This window comes from Cyprinodon variegatus, unplaced genomic scaffold, assembly GCF_000732505.1.
Source record: "Cyprinodon variegatus isolate N-32 unplaced genomic scaffold, C_variegatus-1.0 Scaffold187, whole genome shotgun sequence".
Classification (NCBI taxonomy): Eukaryota; Metazoa; Chordata; class Actinopteri; order Cyprinodontiformes; family Cyprinodontidae; genus Cyprinodon; species Cyprinodon variegatus.
Genome location: NW_015150640.1, coordinates 808,751 through 832,779, shown reverse-complemented (window position 1 = coordinate 832,779; position 24,029 = coordinate 808,751). Strand labels below are relative to the sequence as shown.

General features: G+C 39.9%; 1 protein-coding gene across 2 annotated transcripts in view; it reads right to left on the bottom strand.

Moving 5' to 3' along the window:
- Positions 1-757: 757 nt before the first annotated feature.
- Positions 758-24,029, bottom strand: part of bahd1 (bromo adjacent homology domain containing 1) — a 56,448-nt gene continuing 33,176 nt past the window's right edge. Inside the window, exons 1-7 of one of the 2 annotated variants that reach the window (XM_015379199.1) lie at positions 23,579-23,742; positions 10,885-12,521; positions 5,086-5,483; positions 3,942-4,101; positions 3,150-3,229; positions 2,886-2,977; positions 758-2,714 (exon numbers count right to left, since the gene is read on the bottom strand). In XM_015379199.1, the coding sequence (XP_015234685.1) occupies positions 2,522-2,714; positions 2,886-2,977; positions 3,150-3,229; positions 3,942-4,101; positions 5,086-5,483; positions 10,885-12,454 (2,493 nt within the window). In that variant the 5' untranslated portion in view covers positions 12,455-12,521; positions 23,579-23,742 and the 3' untranslated portion in view covers positions 758-2,521. Of the gene's footprint in view, positions 2,715-2,885; positions 2,978-3,149; positions 3,230-3,941; positions 4,102-5,085; positions 5,484-10,884; positions 12,522-23,578; positions 23,743-24,029 lie in introns of those variants that run through there. The other variant, XM_015379198.1, reaches the window with a different exon arrangement.

The following is a 24,029-nucleotide window of genomic DNA, read 5'->3' as shown; positions in this document are numbered from 1 at the left end:
CTAGTAACCACTGATCAGGCCCGAAATTTAGGTGTAGTTCGGGATTCAGACTTGAACCTCCAAAAGCATTTAAAGACAATTACAAGGTCGGCTTTCTATCACCTAAAGAACATTTCCAGGATTAAAGGACTAATGTCTCAGCATGATCTGGAAAAACTAATCCATGCATTTATTTTTGGTCGAATCGATTACTGCAACAATGTTTTCACAGGTCTGCCTAAAAAGTGGATCAGACAGCTGCAGCTGATCCAGAACGCTGCTGCCCATGTCCTCACTAAGACTAAGAAAGTAGAGCACATCACCCCAGTTCTAAAGTCCTTACACTGGCTCCCTGTATCTCAGAGAATAGACTTTAAAATACTTCTGTTAGTCTATAAATCTCTGAATGGCTTAGCACCTAAATACATCACAGACTTGCTATCAGTGTATCAACCCTCCAGACCACTGAGGTCATCTGGCTCCAGCCTGCTCTGCATACCTAGAACCAGAACTAAACATGGAGAAGCAGCATTTAGTTCCTATGCTCCACTTATCTGGAACAAACTTCCAGAAAACTGTAAAAGTACGGAAAGCCTGAGTTCCTTTAAATCAAGACTAAAACACATTTGTATAGGATTGCCTAGTTAACTGTTCTAGTTAAAAAGTTCAACTGGAACATAATTGGTTCAACTTCTTTATTTCCTTTAGTCCAACTGTTTTTAATGTTCTTTCTTGTTTCTGCATTTTCTATTATTTATTTATTCATTCATTTCTCTACTTGCTTTGATTCTATTTTATTTTCCTATTTTCTAATCATGTAAAGCACTTTGCATTGTCTTTGTACTGAATTGTGCTATACAAATACATTTGCCTTGCCTTGCATATAGCTTTAGGTTAAGGTATATTGATTAGGTTATGTATGCTTCCAAAAAAATAAAAAATTCAACAATCCCCCTTTTTTTTCACAACTAGACTGCTGTCTATAACCACAATGTTCCAGAGCTTTCCGATCTTGATCTGTCTTTCTATAACTTACATGGAAATACTGTGATAAAAGCAGAAGTATATCCATGTAGTAATACAAATTTTTTCAGTAGCCAATATCTAATATAAACTCTTTCAAATATTATAACCTACAAATTTGCTACACCCAAGCCGTCCTTTGCACCCAGTGAGGGGGTACTGATAATTGCTACTTCATTTACTGCAGGGGTAGGGGAGATATTTTTTATGTTTAAATAGATTCAATCTGAAGCAAAAGGTCTGATGAATAATCATAGATCTATTCTAATAAAGCTGCGATTGACAGAATTACATTTTAAATATAGAGTTTAATAGATTTAAGCAGATACTTCATTGTTTGAATTTCTACTATTGATTTGAATCAAAACTGGATCAAAACAAAATGTTAATGGATTAAAAATGATAAAAAGTCATCTCTTTTTATCTGGTAAAAGTGGTAATTAAGAAGGGCTTGATTTTTTTTTTTCCTTACAGAAGAGCTGGACCTTTACACTGTCTGTTAATAGAAGAGTTAACTGATGGACACATTAGTAAGAAATTGTTGGTTTCTTAATATATTTCTACACTGGGAAATCAATTACTAGTGGACACTTTTTAAGTAATTAAAGCTTATAGTTTTTTTTTTTATATAAATTTGCCATGATGGTTAAAACCACCAACTGATTTTCTGCTGAGCATCTCTGTTGTGACTTTTAAAGGACCTTCTCATCCAGTTTTTTTCTCACTAGGTTCATGTCAACAATCTTCACCCACAGCGATGTTTGTGAAGGTTGGGAGGCGCTAAAACAGAAACGTTCTAATGTATTTAAAATGAAACTGTTATTGTGGATGTAACCCAAGCTGAAACTAACAACTCTGCTATGACATCTGACTACAGCGAGTGCACTTCTCTTTACAGCAGCGATTAAATCTCGTTTTTACATCGCAAGTTGGCCCTAAGCAGTTCCTAGCTCAATTACTAGCTGTTATTCAAAGCAGAGATTTGAGAAAACTCTCTTAAAACAGTTAAATGCATTCCAGGACTGGATGCAGAGATGGGATATTTAACATATTCAAATTAGAGGGAAACTCGATAAGATAAAATCCTCAGCCACTTCGTACATTAACTACGATAAGCTCCTAGGTTTTCCTTTAGCTATGAGCAGTCCATCGAAGCACTTCACGTGTCTGATATCTGTCAGGATGAGAGCAGCAAAAACATAAAACATCAGCTGCAGATCTGTCAAATGTCACATTTCTAAGAGCTACAGTAGCGTTTTTTTGTGCTTTTTTTTTTTTTACAGCAGAGTAACCTCAATATTCTTCCAACAGCTGCTACATCACAACAGGCCATCCACACTGTCATATAACTCTGATGCATGATGTCAGAAGCCTGCTAAACAAAAGCGTGGTGTTTAAACATAAACAGTTCAAAGCTAATTAAATTCTTCCGACCAAGCCACAAGTAGTCGATTAAAACTCATGGAGGATGATGGTGAAGTGATGCGATCCACTCTCCTGCATCTCAAAGTGTCAAACACTACTGCAGATTCTTCAGGAGGCGTCCGTAGCGGAAGTCGTAGACGTGTCGACAGAACAGTACCAGCTCTGGGTCGACATCATCGGGCACACAGTGGTGGGTGGGCATGGCGTTGCTAAGAACGGGGGGCACCATGAGGGCGGCGGCGCTGTCGCGTACACCCTCCCTCCGGCGCTTCACCAAGGCACAAAATCTGCACACAACCAAAATGGAAACAGAAATTAGTTTCTCTGGTGTGAAAACAGAAAAAAATCAAATATCCAGCTTGGATTTGATGCATAGTGCTACTCAGAATGTTACTTTAACCTGTAAGAAAGCAGTCAAAAAGAGAGAATCATACTAAACACAGAAAGGCCTTCCTTACCGACAATACTGTGCCAATGTTAGGACATAGCATTTGTCTTCAATACAGGCCACACTGTTGACATCCTGATGACGGGATGCAAATATCTCATTCTGCAGAGAGACACACAATCAGAACCAAAATCAAAACCAGTCCTTTAAAAAATGTCACATTTAACATGTTTGTCTTACAATTTTTTGTTGTTGTCATCTTTATTAAGCTCTGCAATGCTAAGCTGTGATGCTTTATTCATTGTCATCGGAAGCAGTAAATAAAAAAACTTACCTCACAATGCATGGCGGGGTTGCGTCCTCCCTGGGTGTGTTCTGGGCGGTAATACCAAAACAAACTCATCATCAGCTCTCCTGAAGGAAAAAAAAAAACACACATTCACAGAGTTTTCCAAGAATCGGCTGAGCTTCCTTTATCTGTGTGATCAGTGTTGTATAAAGTAATGAAATCTCGGAGTAAAGAAAAAGTATAAGAACCTCTCCAAAATATGACTTTGGTAAAAGTCCAAGTCACTGACTGAAATGTTACTTTAGTAAAAGTCTTAAAGTATCTGAAATGGCTTGAACTTAAGTATAAGAATTACTGTAAAAATAGATGTACTCAAGTAATGTAGTGAAAAGTATAAGTAAAAAGTAAAGTATAAGTAAAAAGTAGTGCAGTTTGAATGACATTTTTTTTACATTTTGGTAAATTTTGAAGGTTAAATTCCCTTAAAATAATATAAACAACAAAGTGTAGGATACATTTAGACAGGCTTTGTGAAACAGGCGTATCCTATTGGTGTTGATGAACAAGCCCAGGCAAGACCCGACTTTGTAGTCAGTAGGTGGGGTCAAAACACTTGCGTTTCTCTTGCTCTCTCACTCATTTTTTTTATTTTATTATTTTTATTTAGTAAAAGTAAAAGTATGCAATTAAGTTCGTAAATGTAGTGAAGTAAAAGTGAAAGTTCTCAAAAAAATGTATACTCTTGGAAAGTAAAGAGTACTCCAAAATATACTTAAGTACAGTAGTGAAGTATTTTTACTTCGTTACTATACAACACTGTGTGTGATCATGATGTACCTGACTCTGGCTCCTCCCACAGGGCAGACACCTTCGCCACGTATGGCAGGGTCTTCTTTCTGGGCCCAGACTTCAGCAGAACCGTGTCTCTGACGCGAATCACGTCCCCATCTCTGCAGATTCCCTCAAAACACTTCCTCAGCACCGGGGTCTCCTCTCCCTGGAGACGAGGTTGGCATAATATGAGCATAAATACCGACACTGAGGGGGTTTGTAGAGGAAGCTGCACAGATTGTTGTTGTTCTACAGTATTATTTTGGAGCCTCAGTGACCTCTCTGGCCAAGGAAACAGATTTCATGACTCATCAACTCTTCACATGAGGTTAAACAGATCCTGCTTTATTTAAACCAACCATCATGGCTGATGTGACTAAACACACTTAAACTACCTTTTCACACACATGAAGTGGTGATTATGGTAAAAAATAAATAAATGTTTTTTAGACCTGTCCATGCTGTTACAATCAGCTTCAGTTTTTAAAGGTTGTCTTTCTATCATAACATAATTAAACTTCTGTTATCATTCAAAAATCTAGGATTGGTAAACCTTAAAAATGGAGACTTACATAATGGGAATAAAAAGAAAACAAAATACCACATTATTGTGAAATAAAAAGTGACACATCTACTATATCAGAGTGTTTTCAACATTAAATGTGACATATGTTCAGCTGAAGAATAAAAACAAACCAATAAGTTTACCAGAAATAAAAGGCATGGATGCACAGGTGTGCATTCTGTTCGATTGATACTTGATAACAAATTAGTGATGTTTTTACTCCTGACCTTTACAATGAAAACCAGGAAATAAACGTTCTTATTTTTGTGTTTTCTATTTTCTTTGACAGAAATAAATTATATCTTTAGTAACAAAAGCAAAAACATCCTCCTTGCTTCTCTAAAAATACGTGATCAGAAACAAATTCTCCTTAAGGGGATTTTGTCATGAGATACAAGACAGATAAGATCAGATGTATTCATACCCCTTACAGGTTTAATTAAAAAAATCTTTTAATTTTTCTGTATTTGCTTGACCCATCAGAAAGAATCTTCTCTGTTAGATAAAAATAACTTCAATCTGCAGGGAGTCTGAATAATATTGGGCTCCAAGCTACTGCATAGCTGCATGACTTTCTCTACTTACAACAACAAAAACCTCCTTCTCAAAGGGCAGGCCCAGAGATCTCCAGCCGTTGGTGGATTTTTGCCGGCTGTTCTTGGGCTGTTTGGGAACAGTTTGCCCTCCGGCAGAGACTGAGTTGAGCCTCTGGTTCTTGACCCGGCTGAGAGGAGAGCCGGCCCGGCCCCCGCGGGCTCCAGATCTGGAGCCACTTGGCGGCTTGGCACTCTGTGGACACTCCTTCGCCACCTGCAGAGGGGGCTGGGGTTGGCTGGGGTCCGACAGCGGAGTCTGAACGTGGGGCACTGATTGGCCGGCTGGAGGCACAGTGGGAATGGGGCAGCCAGTCAGGACTCTGGGGCTGGGACAAATGGGGACGGAGGGCGGACTGTGGTGATCACTGAGGCTCGGTGAGTATTCTTCTGTAAAAGGAGCAGAAAAGGGAAGACATTTAAAAGTGTTTACCGATTATTACAAACAGCAGCAATAAAAAAAAACCTGCCATTCAGATTAACAGAAATATGTAGAGATGACAGGTTATAGCAGGATAATAAACAAAGGGGATCCTAAAGTAAGATTTATAAAAATGGCATCTGTACAAACTCTATCTGGAAACAATTTTCCCCAAAAATTATTATACATGAATTAAAAGATGTCAGAAGTATCACATAAATATAAAATACCAGATTATCCACTTTAAAGTCATGAAACATTTCTTAACATAATGCCATATACACTCACCGGTCACTTTATTAGGTACACCTGTCCAACTGCTCGTTAACACTTAATTTCTAAGCAGCCAATCACATGGCGGCAACTCAGTGCATTTAGGCATGTAGACATGGTCAAGACAATCTCCTGCAGTTCAAACCAAGCATCAGTATGGGGAAGAAAGGTGATTTGAGTGACTTTGAACGTGGCATGATTGTTGGTGCCAGAAGGGCTGGTCTGAGTATTTCAGAAACTGCTGATCTACTGGGATTTTCACGCACAACCATCTCTAGGGTTTACAGAGAATGGTCCGAAAAAGAAAAAACATCCAGTGAGCGGCAGTTCTGTGGGCGGAAATGCCTTGTTGATGCCAGAGGTCAGAGGAGAATGGCCAGACTGGTTCGAGCTGATAGAAGGGCAACAGTGACTCAAATAACCACCTGTTACAACCAAGGTGGGCAGAAGAGCATCTCTGAACGCAGAGTATGTCGAACTTTGAGGCAGATAAGCTACAGCAGCAGAAGACCACACCGGATGCCACTCCTTTAGCTAAGAACAGGAAACTGACGCTACAATTTGCACAAGCTCATCGAAATTGGACAATAGAAGATTGGAAAAACGTTGCCTGGTCTGATGAGTCTCGATTTTATGCTGAATTTGGCGTCTACAACATGAAAGCATGGATCCATCCTGCCTTGTATCAACGGTTCAGGCTGGTGGTTGTGGTGTCATGGTGTGGGGAATATTTTCTTGGCACTCTTTGGGCCCCTTGGTACCAATTGAGCATCGTTGCAACGCCACAGCCTACCTGAGTATTGTTGCTGACCATGTCCATCCCTTTATGACCACAATGTACCCAACTTCTGATGGCTACTTTCAGCAGAATAATGCGCCATGTCATAAAGCTGGAATCATCTCAGACTGGTTTCTTGAACATGACATTGAGTTCACTGTACTCAAATGGCCTCCACAGTCACCAGATCTCAATCCAATAGAGCATCTTTGGGATGTGGTGGAACGGGAGATTCGCATCATGGATGTGCAGCCGACAAATCTGCGGCAACTGTGTGATGCCATCATGTCAATATGGACCAAACTCCCTGAGGAATGCTTCCAGCACTTTGTTGAATCTATGCCACGAAGAATTGAGGCAGTTCTGAAGGCAAAAGGTGGTCCAACCCGTTACTAGCATGGGGTACCTAATAAAGTGGCCGGTGAGTGTATGTAGCAGTGTTTAAAAAGTTGGGAAATTTATTCTGATTTTCAATTTTTATTTAGTTTATTTGAATTTATCATACTGTGATGTATACTTTAGTTTTTATTTCTTTATAAAAAAGCTTTCTTCAATTTTGGTTTATATTAATTTCAGTTATAGTTTTAATCTTGTAGTAGAACGATTTACATACCGATGGAAAGACAAAAATAAATAAATAGAAATCGAATCCCTGATGAGGACAGGTTGCTGCAGAAACACAAATGACCCGACTGCCGTACATAGGCAGCACAAAACTGAGAGAAAAGTTAGAGAGGAAGCAAGTAGACCAGAATGTATAGAAATAATATATATCCCAGAAAGTTATAACCAGAGGTGCATTAAGGCTGGAAAATGACACCACTGTGTGGGTGGACCTCCAGCCATTTTCACAGCAGGCTTGTCAGAGTATGAATAGAAAAGGTGTTACTAATGACATTAATAATGGCTCATTTTCTATTTCCTTGTCCCAGGGAGCCAAGCCAGTGTGACAGTAAGCCAACACAGCCAATGTCATGGAAAGCTGTTGCATTAAACTCATGCATCATTAACTTTATTATTACTCACACCTGTTCTTTCAGGGTTTAAATATCTCATGAGAACAGGGCTAAAGATTTCCACTGAGATAAAAGTCAGCCCTGTGGTAGTCAACAACGTGAGCTTTCTCACATTGAGCCTTCTGCAGACTACAGAAAGTGACAAACAGCATGTGTGACAATAGGAAATGAGCCTTTTTTCTTTTTTTAGGCCACTTCAGGTGCTTTAAAAACACACAAGCATTCACGTACGCATCTACTGCTGGTGTTTTCCTGTCTCGACTCTCGTTTGTTTCTCCAATGCAGCACTAACTGCTGACACTTGAGCTCACACAGTGGGCTCATTAGGTTGTGTACGGTCTGCGGCCAGATGCATTCAATCCCAGACAAAAGAGGTCCTGGTTTTTTTTTTTTCCTTACCAACTTCCACGTTGACGGACATTCAATAATGAAAAAAAAAAAGTCAGATAAGAAAGCTGTTCTTCGCACACTGGCTGAAGAACCCAAACAGGAAATGCTTTCAACGTAACCCTGCCGCTAACATCCGAGCCCAAATACAATCCCGATTTGATGGGAAAATGTTTTTAACTGACTAGATTAGTTAAATAGCTTCTTCAGTACATGCAACACTCACTGTTACACTTCTTCTTCGCAAAGTTCATCCAGACTGACTTTATCAAGTAATAATAGGAAATAACTAACAAAGGAAAACTGTCCTTTAATCATAAAAACTAAAAAAAATCTATTAATTACAAATGACCATTTTTCAATTTTAATAGAGCAGATTAGTTATTTTAATAGACTTTCTGATGAAAAAAAAAGAGTTTTATTATTAAAATGCCAATGCATCACTATATATATAGATCATTACACATGTGTTACAGCACTACATTTTTGTAAACACAGAAATATGTTGAATGGATTTCTGATTGCTTTTTGGAATACTAAAAAATAGAGTTTGATTTTTTGTTTTGTTTTACTGTTTCTCTTTGAATGAAAGTCACTAAAATATATGAATTAACACTTTTGGATACTATGGAAAAACGTTAAAAAGAAAGGATTCTGCACCAATAGAAATAGTAGGTTGAAGTCACATAACAGGGAGCCTTGACAATGCCATATCCTAGTAGCTTAGTGATTAAGCTGGGAAATTGCTTCTTTTTTAAGTTTTTGGGCTTTAAGGAACTTTAAGGAATACTCTACCCTAATTCAACTTATTTTATTATTATTATTTTTTTGTTTTTTGCTGACAAACTGTAAATAGATATCTCATAGTGTCGTGTCATCTACATGTCTAGGGCATTATTTTGAACAAGTTGTTGAAATCTCCTTTTTGCAGCTAAAACCACCTGCTTGCCCTGCTCAGCTTAAAATGGAGTTACTACATCCAATTTTTGCTGGTGGATTAGCTGTAGATGTGACTCCATTACGGAGGAACTGAAATCAGCAGCTAGGCACATGCTTTCTGCTGACTCTCTTCTCCCATATATGGTGGTTTGCTTATGAACAGACAATAGTTAAAATTAGTAAATCTTAATCGTGAGGTTTCTCATTAGAAAGCTTATGTATATGTAAATACATAGTAAATAGTAATAGTAGACAGTAAATTTATCAGCATTTTATGAAAGGAAATCTGCATCATTTGCAAAGTCTAGTGTAATTATTTTTGTATGCATTGTTAGTAGATAACATAAACTGAAAGATATCAGGGGGAAAATATCAAAGAGAAGAAAAAAAATAAAAAAATGCATTGAAATCGGACAAAAAGAGCTATGTCTCGTCTTTCTTTACACCCCGCACATTCTGCGTTCCTTAGGTTACACCTTCCTGGGAACATTTTTTAAAACACCATATGTGAGCAGAAGGAAGACAGGAGTGAACTGAGTTTTACTATAAGGAAGGAAAGGGGCTCAGAAGCCCAATGGAGCACAGAGGTTGCCACTTCGCTTTTGAACGTCTAATGCTAAGGTTTGGCATGCTGCGTATCTGGAATCCAACTGGCCAGTACCTACCTAATGGGAAATTTTAAACCTGTAGCTTACTCCTTTAAAGGCACACTATGCAACATTTTTCAGTTAATTAATGCGTTCCATAACGTTATGGATGACTAAATGAGTCATTTCAGGTTGAACAAAGGTATTCTCGGCCGCCCTGGTGGTCTGTGGGGGAAATACTGCACTTGCAACTGCAGGAGCACCGACCCGCACCCACAGGCTCAGAAGTCTCGTGAGAGTCAGTCTTGCTTTACGGCGAGAACTGCTACACGCCCCCAGTTAAAAGCATTCTCGTTGCTAGCACAGTGGCAATCTTTGTGCAGTTATGCTACGTTCACGCAGCAAAAGCAGCACAATCGCGTCTGCTGCTTCCTTTTTGCTGCTTGTACCAGTTAGTTCTGACGCGCGGCTGAAGCAGCTTTGCTGCTCTGGCTGCGCGGTGCAAAAGTGTGTCTGACGCGCGTTGGGCGGAGCTTCACTATCCTTTCTCTGCCTTGCAGCTATATTTGCTGTGATCAGTGGGAATAAAGTAGTTTTAATGTGTTTAAGTGAGAAAATACACCTGAAAACGTAATCAGTGGAGTCAGTTCATCCAGATTATTATCCTGCCTTTAATATTTTTTCTGTCGGAGCCGCTCAGACCCCCACATACCAGCGGTGCGCCGACAGTAGGAATCCCTTCATCAGCAGCCTCTGGCCTGGTCGCCTCCTCGCGGTTCACCACGGCAGCTGGTAGGTGTTTTTCATCTAAATAATCCAAACTGCATATTCTGCCGGCAGATTTCTGCATTTTAAGTTAATTTAGGCGTCAATAAACTGTTTAAGAGGAGTGATCATAGCCTCTGATCATCAGCGCTGTGACTCTCTCCCTGCGTCAGATGATTGAACGCGCCTGACGCGCTGCGCCTGCTGCTCAAAACGCGCCGCGGGACCTTTTGCTGCGCCTTGACGCGTGTCAACCATTTACTTTGCATGTAAACTCGCTGCTTCTGTTGCGCCAGCTGCGGTGTGAATGCAGCATTAGTCATTCATTGCGTTCGCCTGTCTGCTAAGCTCAAAACAACCGCGCCTGGCTTGACGGAGAAACCAGGAGAACAGCTGTGCATATTTACGACAGTGCACTTTTACTTTCGCCCTCTGGGGGGAGCCTCGCTGGAAAATCAACACCAGTTGCATAGTGTACCTTTAAACAATTGATTCAAATCATCGATTGGAATTTGTACCCTCAGGGGGTAAAAAGTTGATTACCTTTTGTTAAAAAAGCCACTTACATGGTGCCAATGGGTCAAATGAAGACACCCATTAACATGCTGATACTGTATTTGCTCACCTCTTTTGATGCCTTGGTGACATTTGGTGCAGTCTTTGGGGCTGAGGGGGCAGCCTTCTCTGGAGATGGCAGGAATGACACTAGAATAAGAGTAGCTGTTGATTCTGCAGGGCTCCACTGAAGTGCAGCAGTAAACTGGATGTCTGATCCCTGAGGGTTGCAGACCTGTGCTGGGGTGCAGCTTCGGCCTCTTGCTGCTCCTCTGACATAGAGTGAGGGGCGGTATAGGAGAAGGCGAGCCATCTGGGTGGCTGAAATGGACATAGTAGCCCGGGTAACATGTGTACGTGTGTGGGTTTATGGTTATGGCTGCTGGGTGGGCTACAGAATGGGGTGTTTGGAGATGGTGGTGGTGGTGATGATGATGATGGTGGTGGTGGTGGTGGAACACTTCGGACTTTGAGCTGTCCTCTGGTTCCTTAAAGGTCTTGTCCTCCAGGAAGAGGGCCAGTCTGTGACAGTACTCGACACATCTCTCTTGGGAGCAGCAAAAGCAGGAAGTCACTTCTGTCTCCATCTGCTCCTCCTTGATTGTTTTTAAGGGGAATCCCAAAGAGGAACCACAATGGAAGGCATGCTTTACGCAGCCCAAGCCCCCTGTAGTACTCTCCCACTCGGTCTGATGAAGACTGCAGCAGCCCTGAGGAGCAGAGCTCAGCTTTGGATGAGCTGGAAATTCTGTGCCCTGGTTTCTGTGCTTAAGAGGCTTTTCTAATTTGGTGTGTTGCCTTCTTTTTTGAGTCTGTGTTGTTCCGTCACGCACTGCGTCAGTATTTAAGCCATTCTGACTAGACTCTGTAGGCTCATTTCTCAACTCCAGCTTGGACTCGGTCTTTTTCTGCCGTTTGGTTTTGTACTGGGCACTGGTGAGTTTGAGAAGCGTAGCTGCGGTGAGGCCTGCCTGACGTCGAGGCGTTGGTGTAAGCAAAGTCAACCAGTCAATGCTCTCTACCTGATCTTTTGCCCGCTTCTTTTTTTTGGCTGTTTCCCCTCCTGCAGAAAGATTTTTGGCTTTAGAAACATCCCTGTCTGCATCTTCGCCTAAAGGCTGCAGTTTCTTGGTGAGATTTGTGATAATCGAACTGTCTCTGTAAAGCAGCAAACTATTGACGGCCTCAGCATTGAGGGAGGCCATTCTTCTCCTGCGAGGCTCCAAAGCAGGGGAAGTTAACATGAGTAAGGTGTTCTCTTGAATTTTTTTTGGTTCCGGAGTTTGCTGATTGGTTGTGGAAGTTGACATGGGACCAGATTTGGAAGTTCTTGAAACAGAGCACTCTTTCTTTTTGACTTTAGCATTCTTTCGCATCTTGGATTTTGCATTCTTTTCTTTGCCGATGACTCCTTTCTCATCCAGACGGGTCAGCAGAACACAGCAGGCTAATGCATCTCCATTACCTGTTGTTCCAGTTTTCTTCCTGTGTTGGGGACCTTTTATCTCACGCTTTTGTTTGTCATTAAGCTTGTTTTTTCTTATATTTCCCTTCTGTTTAACTTCTCCCTTTTTCTTGCTTGTATTATTCTGTAGGAGCTTCCGACATTTCACCAACTGGCTCTGTTGAGCTTTCACCATGTTCTCAGCATCAGTGACCAGCAGTGCTGAAATTTTGTCATCCACAGGGTGTTAGGTCGTCATTAATCTGTAAAGAGACAAAGTAGATATTTAACTATGAGTAGAAGGGTATACGCTGGTAGTTAAAAAAACTAAGAAAATATACCTGAATTTACTGATTAAAAACAATTTTAAAACAATGTAATTAAGATTTAAAAGATGTAACTGAACAACAACAAGTCCACTCATTTTAGTAGGATTTTCTTTAGTATCATATTGCTATTATTACTTATTTTTCACACTTTCCTTTTGAGGATAATGCATTGGCTCGAGGTGTATGTTTAGTCTTGTGTTGTCACTCATGATTTTTTATTTTTTTTTTGCAAATGACAGCCTAAAAATTTGCATATGATCTATTTAATAAATACATCCCTTATGTCAGGTGTTTCCCCCCAGGACGTAAAACCAGCAATTATCCAGCAAGTGCTGGACAAGAGTCGCTTAGACAAATTGGTCCTGCAGAACTACAGGCCCATCTCAAACCTCCCCTTCATCAGTAAGTTTATCCATAAGGTTGTGTTTCGACGGAGAACAATGAGCAGTTGTCTTCAACTCAGGTTTCTGTTATGGAAACCTTACACTTAAAACTTGTAGAGATAGAAATAAACATTTGATGGAAAATAGAATATTTTTGAGTGGAAGCAGAAGTTTTGAATGCAAGCAAAGAAAATCCTGCTCTCACATTGAATATGTGTGCTCTTGATTTTAGGCAAGAAAAATCCCTCATATTCCTTGCCAAGCACAGTACTGAAACTGCCCAGATTTAGGTATTCAATGACATCCATATAAATTCAGACTGCGGAAGAACCAAATTGCAGGGATTATTAGATCTCAGTACAATGTTTGAGACTGTTGATCACTTGATTTTATTAGAGCGTCTGGACAACTGGGTCGGCTTTTTCAGTACAGCACTTGAAATTCTAGTTGAAAGATAAGGACGTTTATATTTCAACAGGGAAGTTTAAATCAGACACCAGAAAAATCACATGCAGGGTTCCTCAAGGCCCCTCCTATTCAATACCTACATGCTCCACTTGGGTCAGAATATATCAAACAACAAGATCAGTTAACGTATGAATGCATATGAAACACAGCTTTATATCACAATGTCACTAGGTGAATATGAGCCCAAGAGCATTGGCCAGATTCTTGGAACATGTCAATATGTGGTTGGGCAAAATTTCCCCCACATGAAAACATTTTAAAAGCAAAACTGAGGTAATAATTTTTGGACCACAGGAGGAGAGATCCAGAGATTGCTCATAGCTTCAGCTACTAGAGCTAGAAATGACTGATTATGGCCGAAATCTTGGTGTCATGATGGACTCAGACATGAACCTTCAAAGTGACATAAAGGCAGCTATGAAGTCAGCCTTTTATCACCGGAAGAACATCTCCAGGATTAAAGGACTAATGTCCAAGCAGGATATAGAAAAACTTCATGCATTTATCTTTAGTAGAATTGATTACTGCACCAGTGTCTTCATAGGTTTGCCTAAAAAGTCCATCAGAAAGCTGCATATGATCCAAAACACCGCAGCCCGTGTTCTCACTAGAACTAAGAAATTAGAGCACATCAGCCTGGTTCTGAAGTCCTTCCACTGGTTCCCTGTAGCTCAGACAAAAAGACTATATAACCGTATTGTTAGTCTATAAATCACTGAATGGATCAGCGCCTCAAAACATAACAGATATTTTTTTATTGGATCAACCTCCTAGACCACTCAGGTCTTGTAGTTCCAGCCTACTCTGTCCACCCAGAAGTGGACCCAAACATGAAGAAGCAGCATTTAGTTCCTACAGGTATGCTCCACTTATCTGGAACTTACTTTCAGAAGACTGTAAAAGTGCTGAAAGCATTAGTTCTTAAAAGTCGAAGTTAAAAACCCATTTGTTTATAACTTTCTTTGAGGTATAATTAGTTTAGATTTGTTGTGCAAATGTTTATTTGCTTTATTTTCCTTCTATTTTAAGTTTAATAGGCTATATGCCTAACTCCACGACTTCCTGAACTTCAGCCAGCACATTTGTTTCCTGTCGTTCATTACTGGACAGAGTGAATAATCCAGGTGTTTTTAGTCAATGTTTTCATGGTTACAGAGTTCAGACATACCTGGAATAATTAGTCTGTCCAGTAATGTAAGACAGGAAACAAAGGAGCTGGCTGAAGTTCAGGAAGTTGTGGAATTGGGCATTTATCCTATTCATGCAAAGCACTTTGAATTGTCTTTGCACTGAATTGTAATACAAATACACTTCCCTAAGTATCACCTATTTCAATACCTCTAAATAAATGTAGTACAACTGAATAATTTTAGACCTTCCTAATTAGTAACTGGAGTCCATTTAAGTGTAATTTACTCCATATACAAATGCATCTGTTCCCTGTGGGCCTCAGAGGTTTATAGAGAACATTAGTGAACAAACAGCATCATGAAGACTGAGGAACTTTGTAGACGGGTCGGGGGATGTGGTTAAGGTTTGCAGATGGGCAATTTTAACATGGTGGAATAGAAAAAAATAGTTTCTAATTTTTCTTTCTCTTAAAAAAAGATCAGAAAAAGTCTTCAAAATAATTCAGTTAAAAACAAAAGGAATTCTGAGAAGTTAAAGCATTTTAAAGCCATTTACTTTCTCAGTGCTAAACAGAAATCATACAGCAGGTGAGGGATTTAATCATTTAGTTCAGGCTCTCCAGCAGACCACTCTTGGATCGTTGCCTGCCATGTTGGAAAATAAGCAGCAAATCTACAGTAATGGAAACAAAAAACACAGATTTCTGTAGAAATTAGCCAGGAGTCGATCCTCATTCCTACAAAAACACTGGCGGCAGAAACTTGTCACAAGCGCCCTCCTTGGTTTCCATGTCAACAAGCTGCTGTGAAGTACATCAAACCATCTCTGGCACCTTTAGAGAAGAAAAGGCTTTACGAAGCACTTGATGTAATTCACTCATCTCCCTGCTGTCCTGCATCACAAAGAAACCTAACGCAGTGACCTGGAAGCCCTAGGAGTTCTTGACAATTCATCTGCAGCAGCAGGAGGAGATGGATTATCGTTCCTCCTGCTGATGTGGGACACACACATCCTGCTTGACCTCTAAAAACTCAGTCAACATGCGTATCTTTATCATTAGGGGCTCTTAAACTAGAAAGTCACAGACAGAGCTTTACCAGTTATGCTCTTAATTAAAAATATAAACCCTTAGATCTTTTTTTTAATGTTTCTGTTATCAGCACTGACTTTTTAGCTTTATCCCTTCAAAGAATAGCTTAACAACTTTACTCTCCCTGTATACAGTTCATTAAATGGAAAAAAAATCTGGCTTTGGCTAAAAACCTGCCACAGTGAGCCACATAAACACATTAGAGATTTCAGGAACGGACTCAAGGATCACATCACTTCATTTACTGACCAAGTGAGCAACAAATTGCTGTATTTTTGCCATGACAGCTTGCATTCAGGCGGCTCTAAATGAAGGGTTAGAAGACCAAAAATAAGCGTAGGCTTTACTCTGATCGTTTAAGATTAGAGAGAAGACAGTAGACATCTTTTCAGCATCAGTGTTAAAAAAAAAAAAAGAAAAAGAAGATTTAGTCAAGATGTTCATAAGCCGTGGTCTGTTGTAATAAACGTTAGTCCTGATCACACACGGAGATATGCATGTAAACAACTGCAAACCGACTTTGATTGCCTTTGGTGGATATTTCCAAACAATCCCATCAGTCCGACTTGCAGTCATTATTGCTGAATAACTCGGTGAACCATGAAACACAATCCATAAGGGCGAAATTTAATTTCCACATAATAAGCGCACAGAAGGAGCCTCACATTGAGTTCCTGTCTGTGGATATCAAATCGAGTTGCTCCATTTGAATAGGACAAGCGTGCACAGATGAAGGGCAGTAGCTCACTGCAGAGGCTCAGTCTGTCCTCAGGCGACACGGCCTCCAAGATGACCTCAAACGGTAACTATACAGCTTTTGTGGGTATAAATTTATATTAAATCCAAATTCACTTGTGGGGATTTTTTTTTTTTTTCTTAATGATAAACAAATAAAAAACCTACATTTTTTTTTTTTTTTACAGAGCTGCAAAAGCATTAGCTTTCTGAAGCAAACTTTGATACATTACTGTATATAAGCAGTAACTCAGAGACATAATAATGCTGTTTTCCTCTGCATCCTTGTATGATATGTTGTGGAAATAAAGAGATGGATCTGTTTAAGTGTAAAATGTCCAAGTCAACCGTAGAGCAAAGGCAAAGACCTATTGAAGATGCTGGCTACAGCTGTTAAGGCTAACAGCTTCACCCAGAATGAAACAAGGCATTTACTTGCAAGTACTGAAAGAACACATTAGATAAGAAAGATTTTCACCAAAAATAAGATAATAACTAGTTTGTTCTTAATGACCAGCATTATATTTGAAAGAAAAAAAGGAATCCTGCAAGCAAAACAACAAATGGGCTTATAGTTGGCAGCATCATGTTGCATACTGCAAGAAGGAACAGTGAGCTTAACAATATAGAGGATATAATAAACAAGAAATGCTATATGGAAATACTTTAGCAACAACTAAAAAACTAAATGTTTTAACCTTGTCCAAAAAAATAAAAAAAATAAAAAGATAATTCCAATAAATACCAAGCGAATTAGAAAAAATAATAAAAATGAAAACAATCCCTCTCCCTTTCCTGGCATTTAACAAACATCAACAGTAGGTCCAAACTGACCTTAAACAGATAAAATTCAGGTATCTTTTTTAGACTAGCTTTATAGAACTTTCAAAAGTCTAAAAACATCACATTAATAATGAAAGCCTTCTCTTAGCTTAAAATTTGTAATTTATAAATATATACAATCAGAAAAATTTCACCCAAATTTTAAGGTTAAGAAGGGAGTTTTCTTCTCCACAGTCGCTACAAGAATGATCGGTGTAAGGGATTGCTTTTGAGTCAATGAGTTGATGCAATCAGCTGGTTTTCCTTAGATAGAAAACTTTTAACCAATTTGGCTCATCTGGTTGAATTGTCTCTTTAAAGTGCTGTGAACTGAAAATTCAATTCAATAAATTGAATTAAAATTTCATTTGAATTGAGTGTAAGGTGCCAGTGCACCTAATGGGAGATGCCTTGCTGTTGCATTTTTGATCAACGTAGCTGAAAGGAAACAAACTTTTTTTTTTTTTAAACTAGAAAGGAAACAAACCTGTCAGTCTTAAGGTGCATTCAGACCGAGTGCGGTGTCTGCGGCGAAGGCACTAGATTTGATCAATCTCCCTATAGAAACTGTGCGGGGAGGGTTGGAGAAGCAGCAGGTGGTGATTCCCACATGGTAAGGGCTATCTAGTAGCACTGCTCCTCGTGCGACTAGATAGAACCAAGATGTTCTCAAACAGCAGCACCACAAGGAGAGAGCGGAGAGATTGCTGAAGTTGAAAAAAGGTTAACTTTTCCATGAAATTGTAAAACGGCAACCAATCAGTGACTAGTTGTAGGCGAAGACTTTTTTACTTAAAATGGAATGCAGAGATAAGTAATGTTAACAAAGGTAGAAATAAGGAATGCTCTTAAGAGGTTTTTAGGTGGATTTAAAAAAGGCCGTTTTATTTTAGCCCTAGGAGGACTGTTCGTTGTCCTCCCTTACCTCCAGCACGGAGCTCGGTCTGTCACTGCCACTCCCCAGCATCAGTGCTCTCTGCGTGGGCACTTTTACAAGGAAGTACCGGAGAATCTAAGCGTCAACTAGATGCAGCTCTGGATGAACCCAAGTTACACCTGTCCTTTTATTATGAAATACCGACAGCGAGACATTGACAGGAAATGCTTTGTGGTTGCCAGGGATAACGAAAGGTCCAAACTGAAGATTCTGGAAGGCTGGTGATTTACTAAATATTAAACAATCATTCCACATACTAAATAAGGTAGACATGCCCACTGTTGTACTCAATACCAGTACCAGGGATAATGTGATGTTACACAATAACTAATCAGCACAGACAACAGTTTCAGCGGCACAGACTAAGTAGCACTGAAAATGTATATAACTTTTATTCAATTCGGAGTTTAATTGGGGGATGGTTACCTTTGGATGATCAAAAAAGTATCTTTATTATCTCTGAAACAAAGGTAGCACAAATTATTTTTTTCTTAATCCCATTTCATTCTTACAAAAGGACTATCTAAACTACACAAACCTGCACTAATGAACCACTATCCATTCAGTATAGCTGCTGCGTTTTTTTCACGTGGGTGGGATGTCAGCTTATTTGATGATGCAGCCCGGGGTGTAAACATTGTGCATCTAAAATGCAGAACAGTGAACTCCAGGCGGTGTCCAGTCCGTCTAAATGCACCATTACACATTTTACCTATATCTGTGATATAAAAACCACTGTAGCTCATTCTTCCCTCCCCTTTCTATTGCAATGGAGGTCTACTTTGTCTTGTGAGAAGCCAGAGGTAACACCTGGGAAAAACTGAGAGGCTACACTGGTGCAACTTTTATCAGGTGGAAACAATTTATGAGGGAATGCGGCCTCAAAACAGATGCAGAGGTTGTTGACTTTCTGCTGGACAGGTAATGGAATTTGATATTAAAATGAAGTTTATTTCATTTTTATTTTTTTCATTTTTTATGTTATGTTAGAAACAGGATAATATAGTCCAGCAACTAGTCTTTAACACCAGCAGTGATGGCTTATTTGTTTTTTTAGCCTTTCAATGGATGTGCTCTAATGCAACAGTTTCTAGCGGCTGTCGTTTTTCATATAAATCATACCAGCTCATGAGTGTAAGCTTTTTTAGCCCTGTTTTCAGGGGCACCATCTTTTATCTAAACTTATTTTAAAAAAGTGACAGAGGTTGATGTGTCCCCTCAATTCAGAAAGAGTAGAAAGCGGAAAGAGACAGCTGGCAAAGTCTAATACCCTCCTATTCATAACTTACATGTAGGGAAAACATAGCAGTTCAGCAGGGTAATTCACAAATTGATTCCCATGGGAGAACTTGTACTGAGTTGGGATGAAAGCATTCAAATACTTTCAATAATGTTTAAGGAGAGGATTTAAGACATTTGATTTTAATTTTGGCTCCATCATTTGGATATGATAGGGTCTAAGTCACATGCATGACTTATTGGTGAGGACCTTCCAAAAAACAACTCCCCCTTTTCAGAGGCATAAAACAATTCAATTCAGTTTATCTATATAGCGCCAATTCACAACGCATGTTATCTCGAGGCACTTTACAGTTCAACCAGACCATACAATCAAATTGATTCAAAGTTTTCTGTCTAAGGAAAACCAGTTGATTGCATCGACACATTGACTCGAAGGCAAGTCCTCACACCAAGCATGCTTGAAGCGACAGTGGAGAGGAAAAACCTCCACCAGAACCAGGCTCAGTGTGAGCGGCCATCTGCCGAGGCTGACTGGGGTTCAAGGAGACAGAAGCAGACATACAGTGAGAAGCGGAGATATAAAAGGCAACCGTCAACCAGCTCCACAGGCGGCCCCGTCCGGGAAACACAAAGCCAGGCAGACGAGCTCTGAGCCAGCTCCCATGTCAGAGGATGAAGAGAGAACATCCAGCCAGTTACAGTCAGAGAAACAGGACTACACTGAAAAACAGGCCAATCAGTATCGGGTATTGCAAGCTAACAAAGACCTTAATGACAGACCTGTTCTTCCGGTTCAATTCCCATGTTTTCTATGCCAAACAAAGCTTTGTTGGGCTACTCTATAAAGCTTGGAACTCGACGCCAATGTTGACATTTTGAATTGAAAAAGCTTCCAGGATGGGAAGCAAAACGTCTTCAAACTTGAAAAACAAATTCCAGTCGAGGAGAACCATGGAGGACTATGACCCACAGTTACAATTAAATTGAACACATATCATGTTTTTTTTCAAAGAACAGATAATCAGACTGGAGAGCTTCTAGATATCATGAAAATAAGTTTCTCTGGCATCATTTTGATAGAAGACAGGTGAATAAATCAGTTTTTAAGCAGAGCACAGAAACACAAGCAGGAATAGCTGCAGGTTAAAAGGTGAAAAAGATTTACCGAGATATGCAACATGAAATAAAATATATCTCAGAGTTTACCTGAAAGATTACAAGACATACTATGTTATATTTAAACTGCAACATATCTTGTTGTCATTTGTAATTCATCAAGACTAAGACTGTCCCAGCTAATTTCAAAACAGATGCAGAGTCAGACTACCAGGTGAGATGGACTTAAAGATATAGTGGAGGGTTTTCGCAATTTTTTTCAAAAACCAACACTCTCTACTTTAAAAAAAAATAAATAAATAATGCACATGCATAACCCTGTACCTGCTCCCGAGACGGAACGTTAATTAAATGCATGCAAGGACATGCACAAGCCTGTTTCTCCTCATCCCTGTTTAAAAGTTGCTGTTTGTATCGCTCATAAAGATTACTTTCCAAGAGAAGAGTTGCAATTTTTCCACTATGTCAGACTCACAAACAGTAAGTGAAAATGGGGAAGAGCATGTAGGACGGCCTTACTCAAACATATCACCCAAATGATTGATAATTAGGAGGACCACTTATTTTGATGATCTACCCAGAAAGAGAATTTTCCACTATACCTTTAAAATTCAAATATATAAAAACCTTAAGAATTTAAGCACAAACAATAGAGTAAAAATCAGTTCAATAATTTCTGAAATATACCTATCAATACATGGGCTTTGGCTGTCAACATGTTGTAATAAGATTCTAAATCCCTAATGCAGCTTAAAGGGAAACCATCCATAGAACGATGGACGGACGGACGAAGGTAAAAAAAAGAAAGAAAGAAACAAAGAAAGAAAGAAACAAACAAACAGAGAAAGAAACAAAGAAAGAATTTAAACTTTGTACATACCAGGGATGCACGATATGTCACTTTTGTTGTTGGCATCAGTACCAACTGTTATTAATCATTAATTAACATATTAATGTTTTTTTAACCCTATATAAATAATCAACTAAAAAAGTATCTGTCTAACTATCAGTAAATATAAATATCCGTGTATTGTGGTACTCTTTTCTTCTCAACAAAAGGAAAGCGTTCAATAAATACATGTTTGGGCTCATGTATGAAAAATACAAGGACCTAATGAAAGCCTTTGGGTTGTGTAACTGTAGGTCCATCAGTCACCACTGTTGGAGTGTCCCCACAAACTTTCATCACAGAGTTACGCCCTCTCTCTAAGCTTATATTGCTCCACTTTTCCCCCCCCAGTTACTGTCAACTAAGCCAGGAAAACGTTTGCAGTTTTTAAACAGGTTTAAATGACATCTTTCCTCATTATAGACAGCAGAAGTTTAGAGTGAACGCCTTACTCAGCAAAAAATTATTCAAAACAATAAATACCATATTTTATTAGCTACTGCAACTTTGTAAACAGCAATTCAATTCAAGGAGCAGCTTGCAGGAACACAAATCTGTGATATTCAAATGCATTTCTGTTCGTAACTTCTGTCTGTCTTGTAAGGCAGATGTCTTCATCAGGGGTCCGTGACCCCTAAGAGGTCAGCAGAGGTACTGCATGGGGGTCATGAAAGTTTTTGTCGATTACAAATTTTCTTTTTTTATATTTCCCCCCTGTAATTTTTTGCACTAATTGAAATGTCTTTAACTACACATTAACATGAATTCAACACACTGTAGTAAACAGATAGATGGAGGCAGAAGATGTCTTTCAGTCATCAATGCACACATTCAGCGACACGCAGGAGATCTTTCAAGCTGGGCACCGTTTCATTCACAACACCTGTCCCATCAACCAGGAATCAGAATCAGAAATACTTTGATAAACCGAGGGAGAAATTACTTTCGTTACATGACTCCATCTGTAATAGAGTGACTATAGGACTAGTTTGATATAACACAATTTCATACAATATATACAATTAGGGGGCCCCCCGCTCGATCTCGCCATCAGTTTGGGGGTCCTTGGCCTGGAAAACTTTGAAGACCCCACTTTTAAGGGATTTAAATTGACATATGTTTAAATATAGTGATATAAAAATAAGTTCTGCTTTATGACATCATAAAGGAACTTTATAAGAGTAACTACAGTGAATGCAAAACATGGAAAGCTAAAATTAGAAGGAAATGCAAATGCAACCTTTCATGCAACTCAAACTAAATGTTAGGGATAATTTGCAATCAAACTGAGAGCAGTAGGTTTGATGAGAAGCATCTCAGTACAGTGTTTTTGTTGTCAAGTAATTGTGGCCAATGATTGGCTAAGGGTGGCCATGGCCACCCCTGCCCCCCCATCTAGTTCTGCCCCTGACCACAGTGTTTTTTTGTTTTGTTTTTTGTCAAGTAATTGTTAATATATATATATAATTAAATTGTTTTGAATATTCTACTTTGAAAAAAAAAACAATGGTATGGGTGGTAAGGGTGGCCATGGCCCCCATCTAGCTCCGCCCCTGCTCAGTAGATCTTCTCCAACTGCAAGTAAATTGAGCCTCAATGACAGATGAATTGGGTGGTGCTGACCCCCCCTCCTCCCCCACTCCTGTTGATGGCGTATTACACTGTAGCCTCATCTCTAGGAGGATGAGGAGGAGGATGAAGGGTGGAGAGACGTCGTGGAGCTGTCACCATGAGAGCAAAGCGCTCCTGTAGGGATCTGAGTCCACTTTCCTGCAGCCACCATCCTCCACCAACAGCCACAAACACACCCACATCCACGCATGATCCCACTGAGCTGAACGTTTATATCAGTGGGTTCAAATAAGGCTGTGATGATCCAGAAATAAAGGAGATTCGCCTCAGGGAGCTTAGTTGCCCACAGCGGTGCGAGGTGTTAATCTGACAGCATGCAGGATGTTACATCAGAAGTAACATCGAACCAGAAAGCTCCACAGGCAGCAATAAAACATGCAAAGAAATTAAACACTAGAAACATCTCGGTTTTGCTGGACATAAGGAAGTAAACATCGGTTCTACTAGAAGCAGCAGAAGCTCCGACAGCAGCGGAGTTTTTGCATGAAGCGAATCAAGCAGCAGGACACGGTCAGCTCCAGCTGGGACCGAATTCACTCCGTTTACCTCTTCAGTCCCTCCGGGTGACGCAGCTTCGCGGATCCGTCTTAGATCCGAACCTCAATCCGGACCCGAAGAGACGGACGGTGACCGGAGGAGCGAGCAGCAGCAGCGGCTGCAGACATGCTGCACAGATCGGGGAGCGGTGACCTACTTCCGAAGCGACATGAGGAGATAATGTTCATGCGCTGTCTGTCTGCGCTCACATGCAGGACATCCCTCCCATAAGAAGCCCGCTGTCTGCTCCAGCAGGACCGAGAGGTTGACCAGAGCTTTCATACGCAGCAGCACTTTGCCAAACGCTTTCTGGAAAGCGCATGACGTTATTTCACTGATCTTCTGCCTGGGAGGCTCCATTTCAAGGCAGCAGTTAACAAAGTTTCTTCTAAATATTGATGAACTCAGAAATGTTGTTACGTTTGTCACCAAAGCGACAGTAAACCAGATTTAGAGTTAA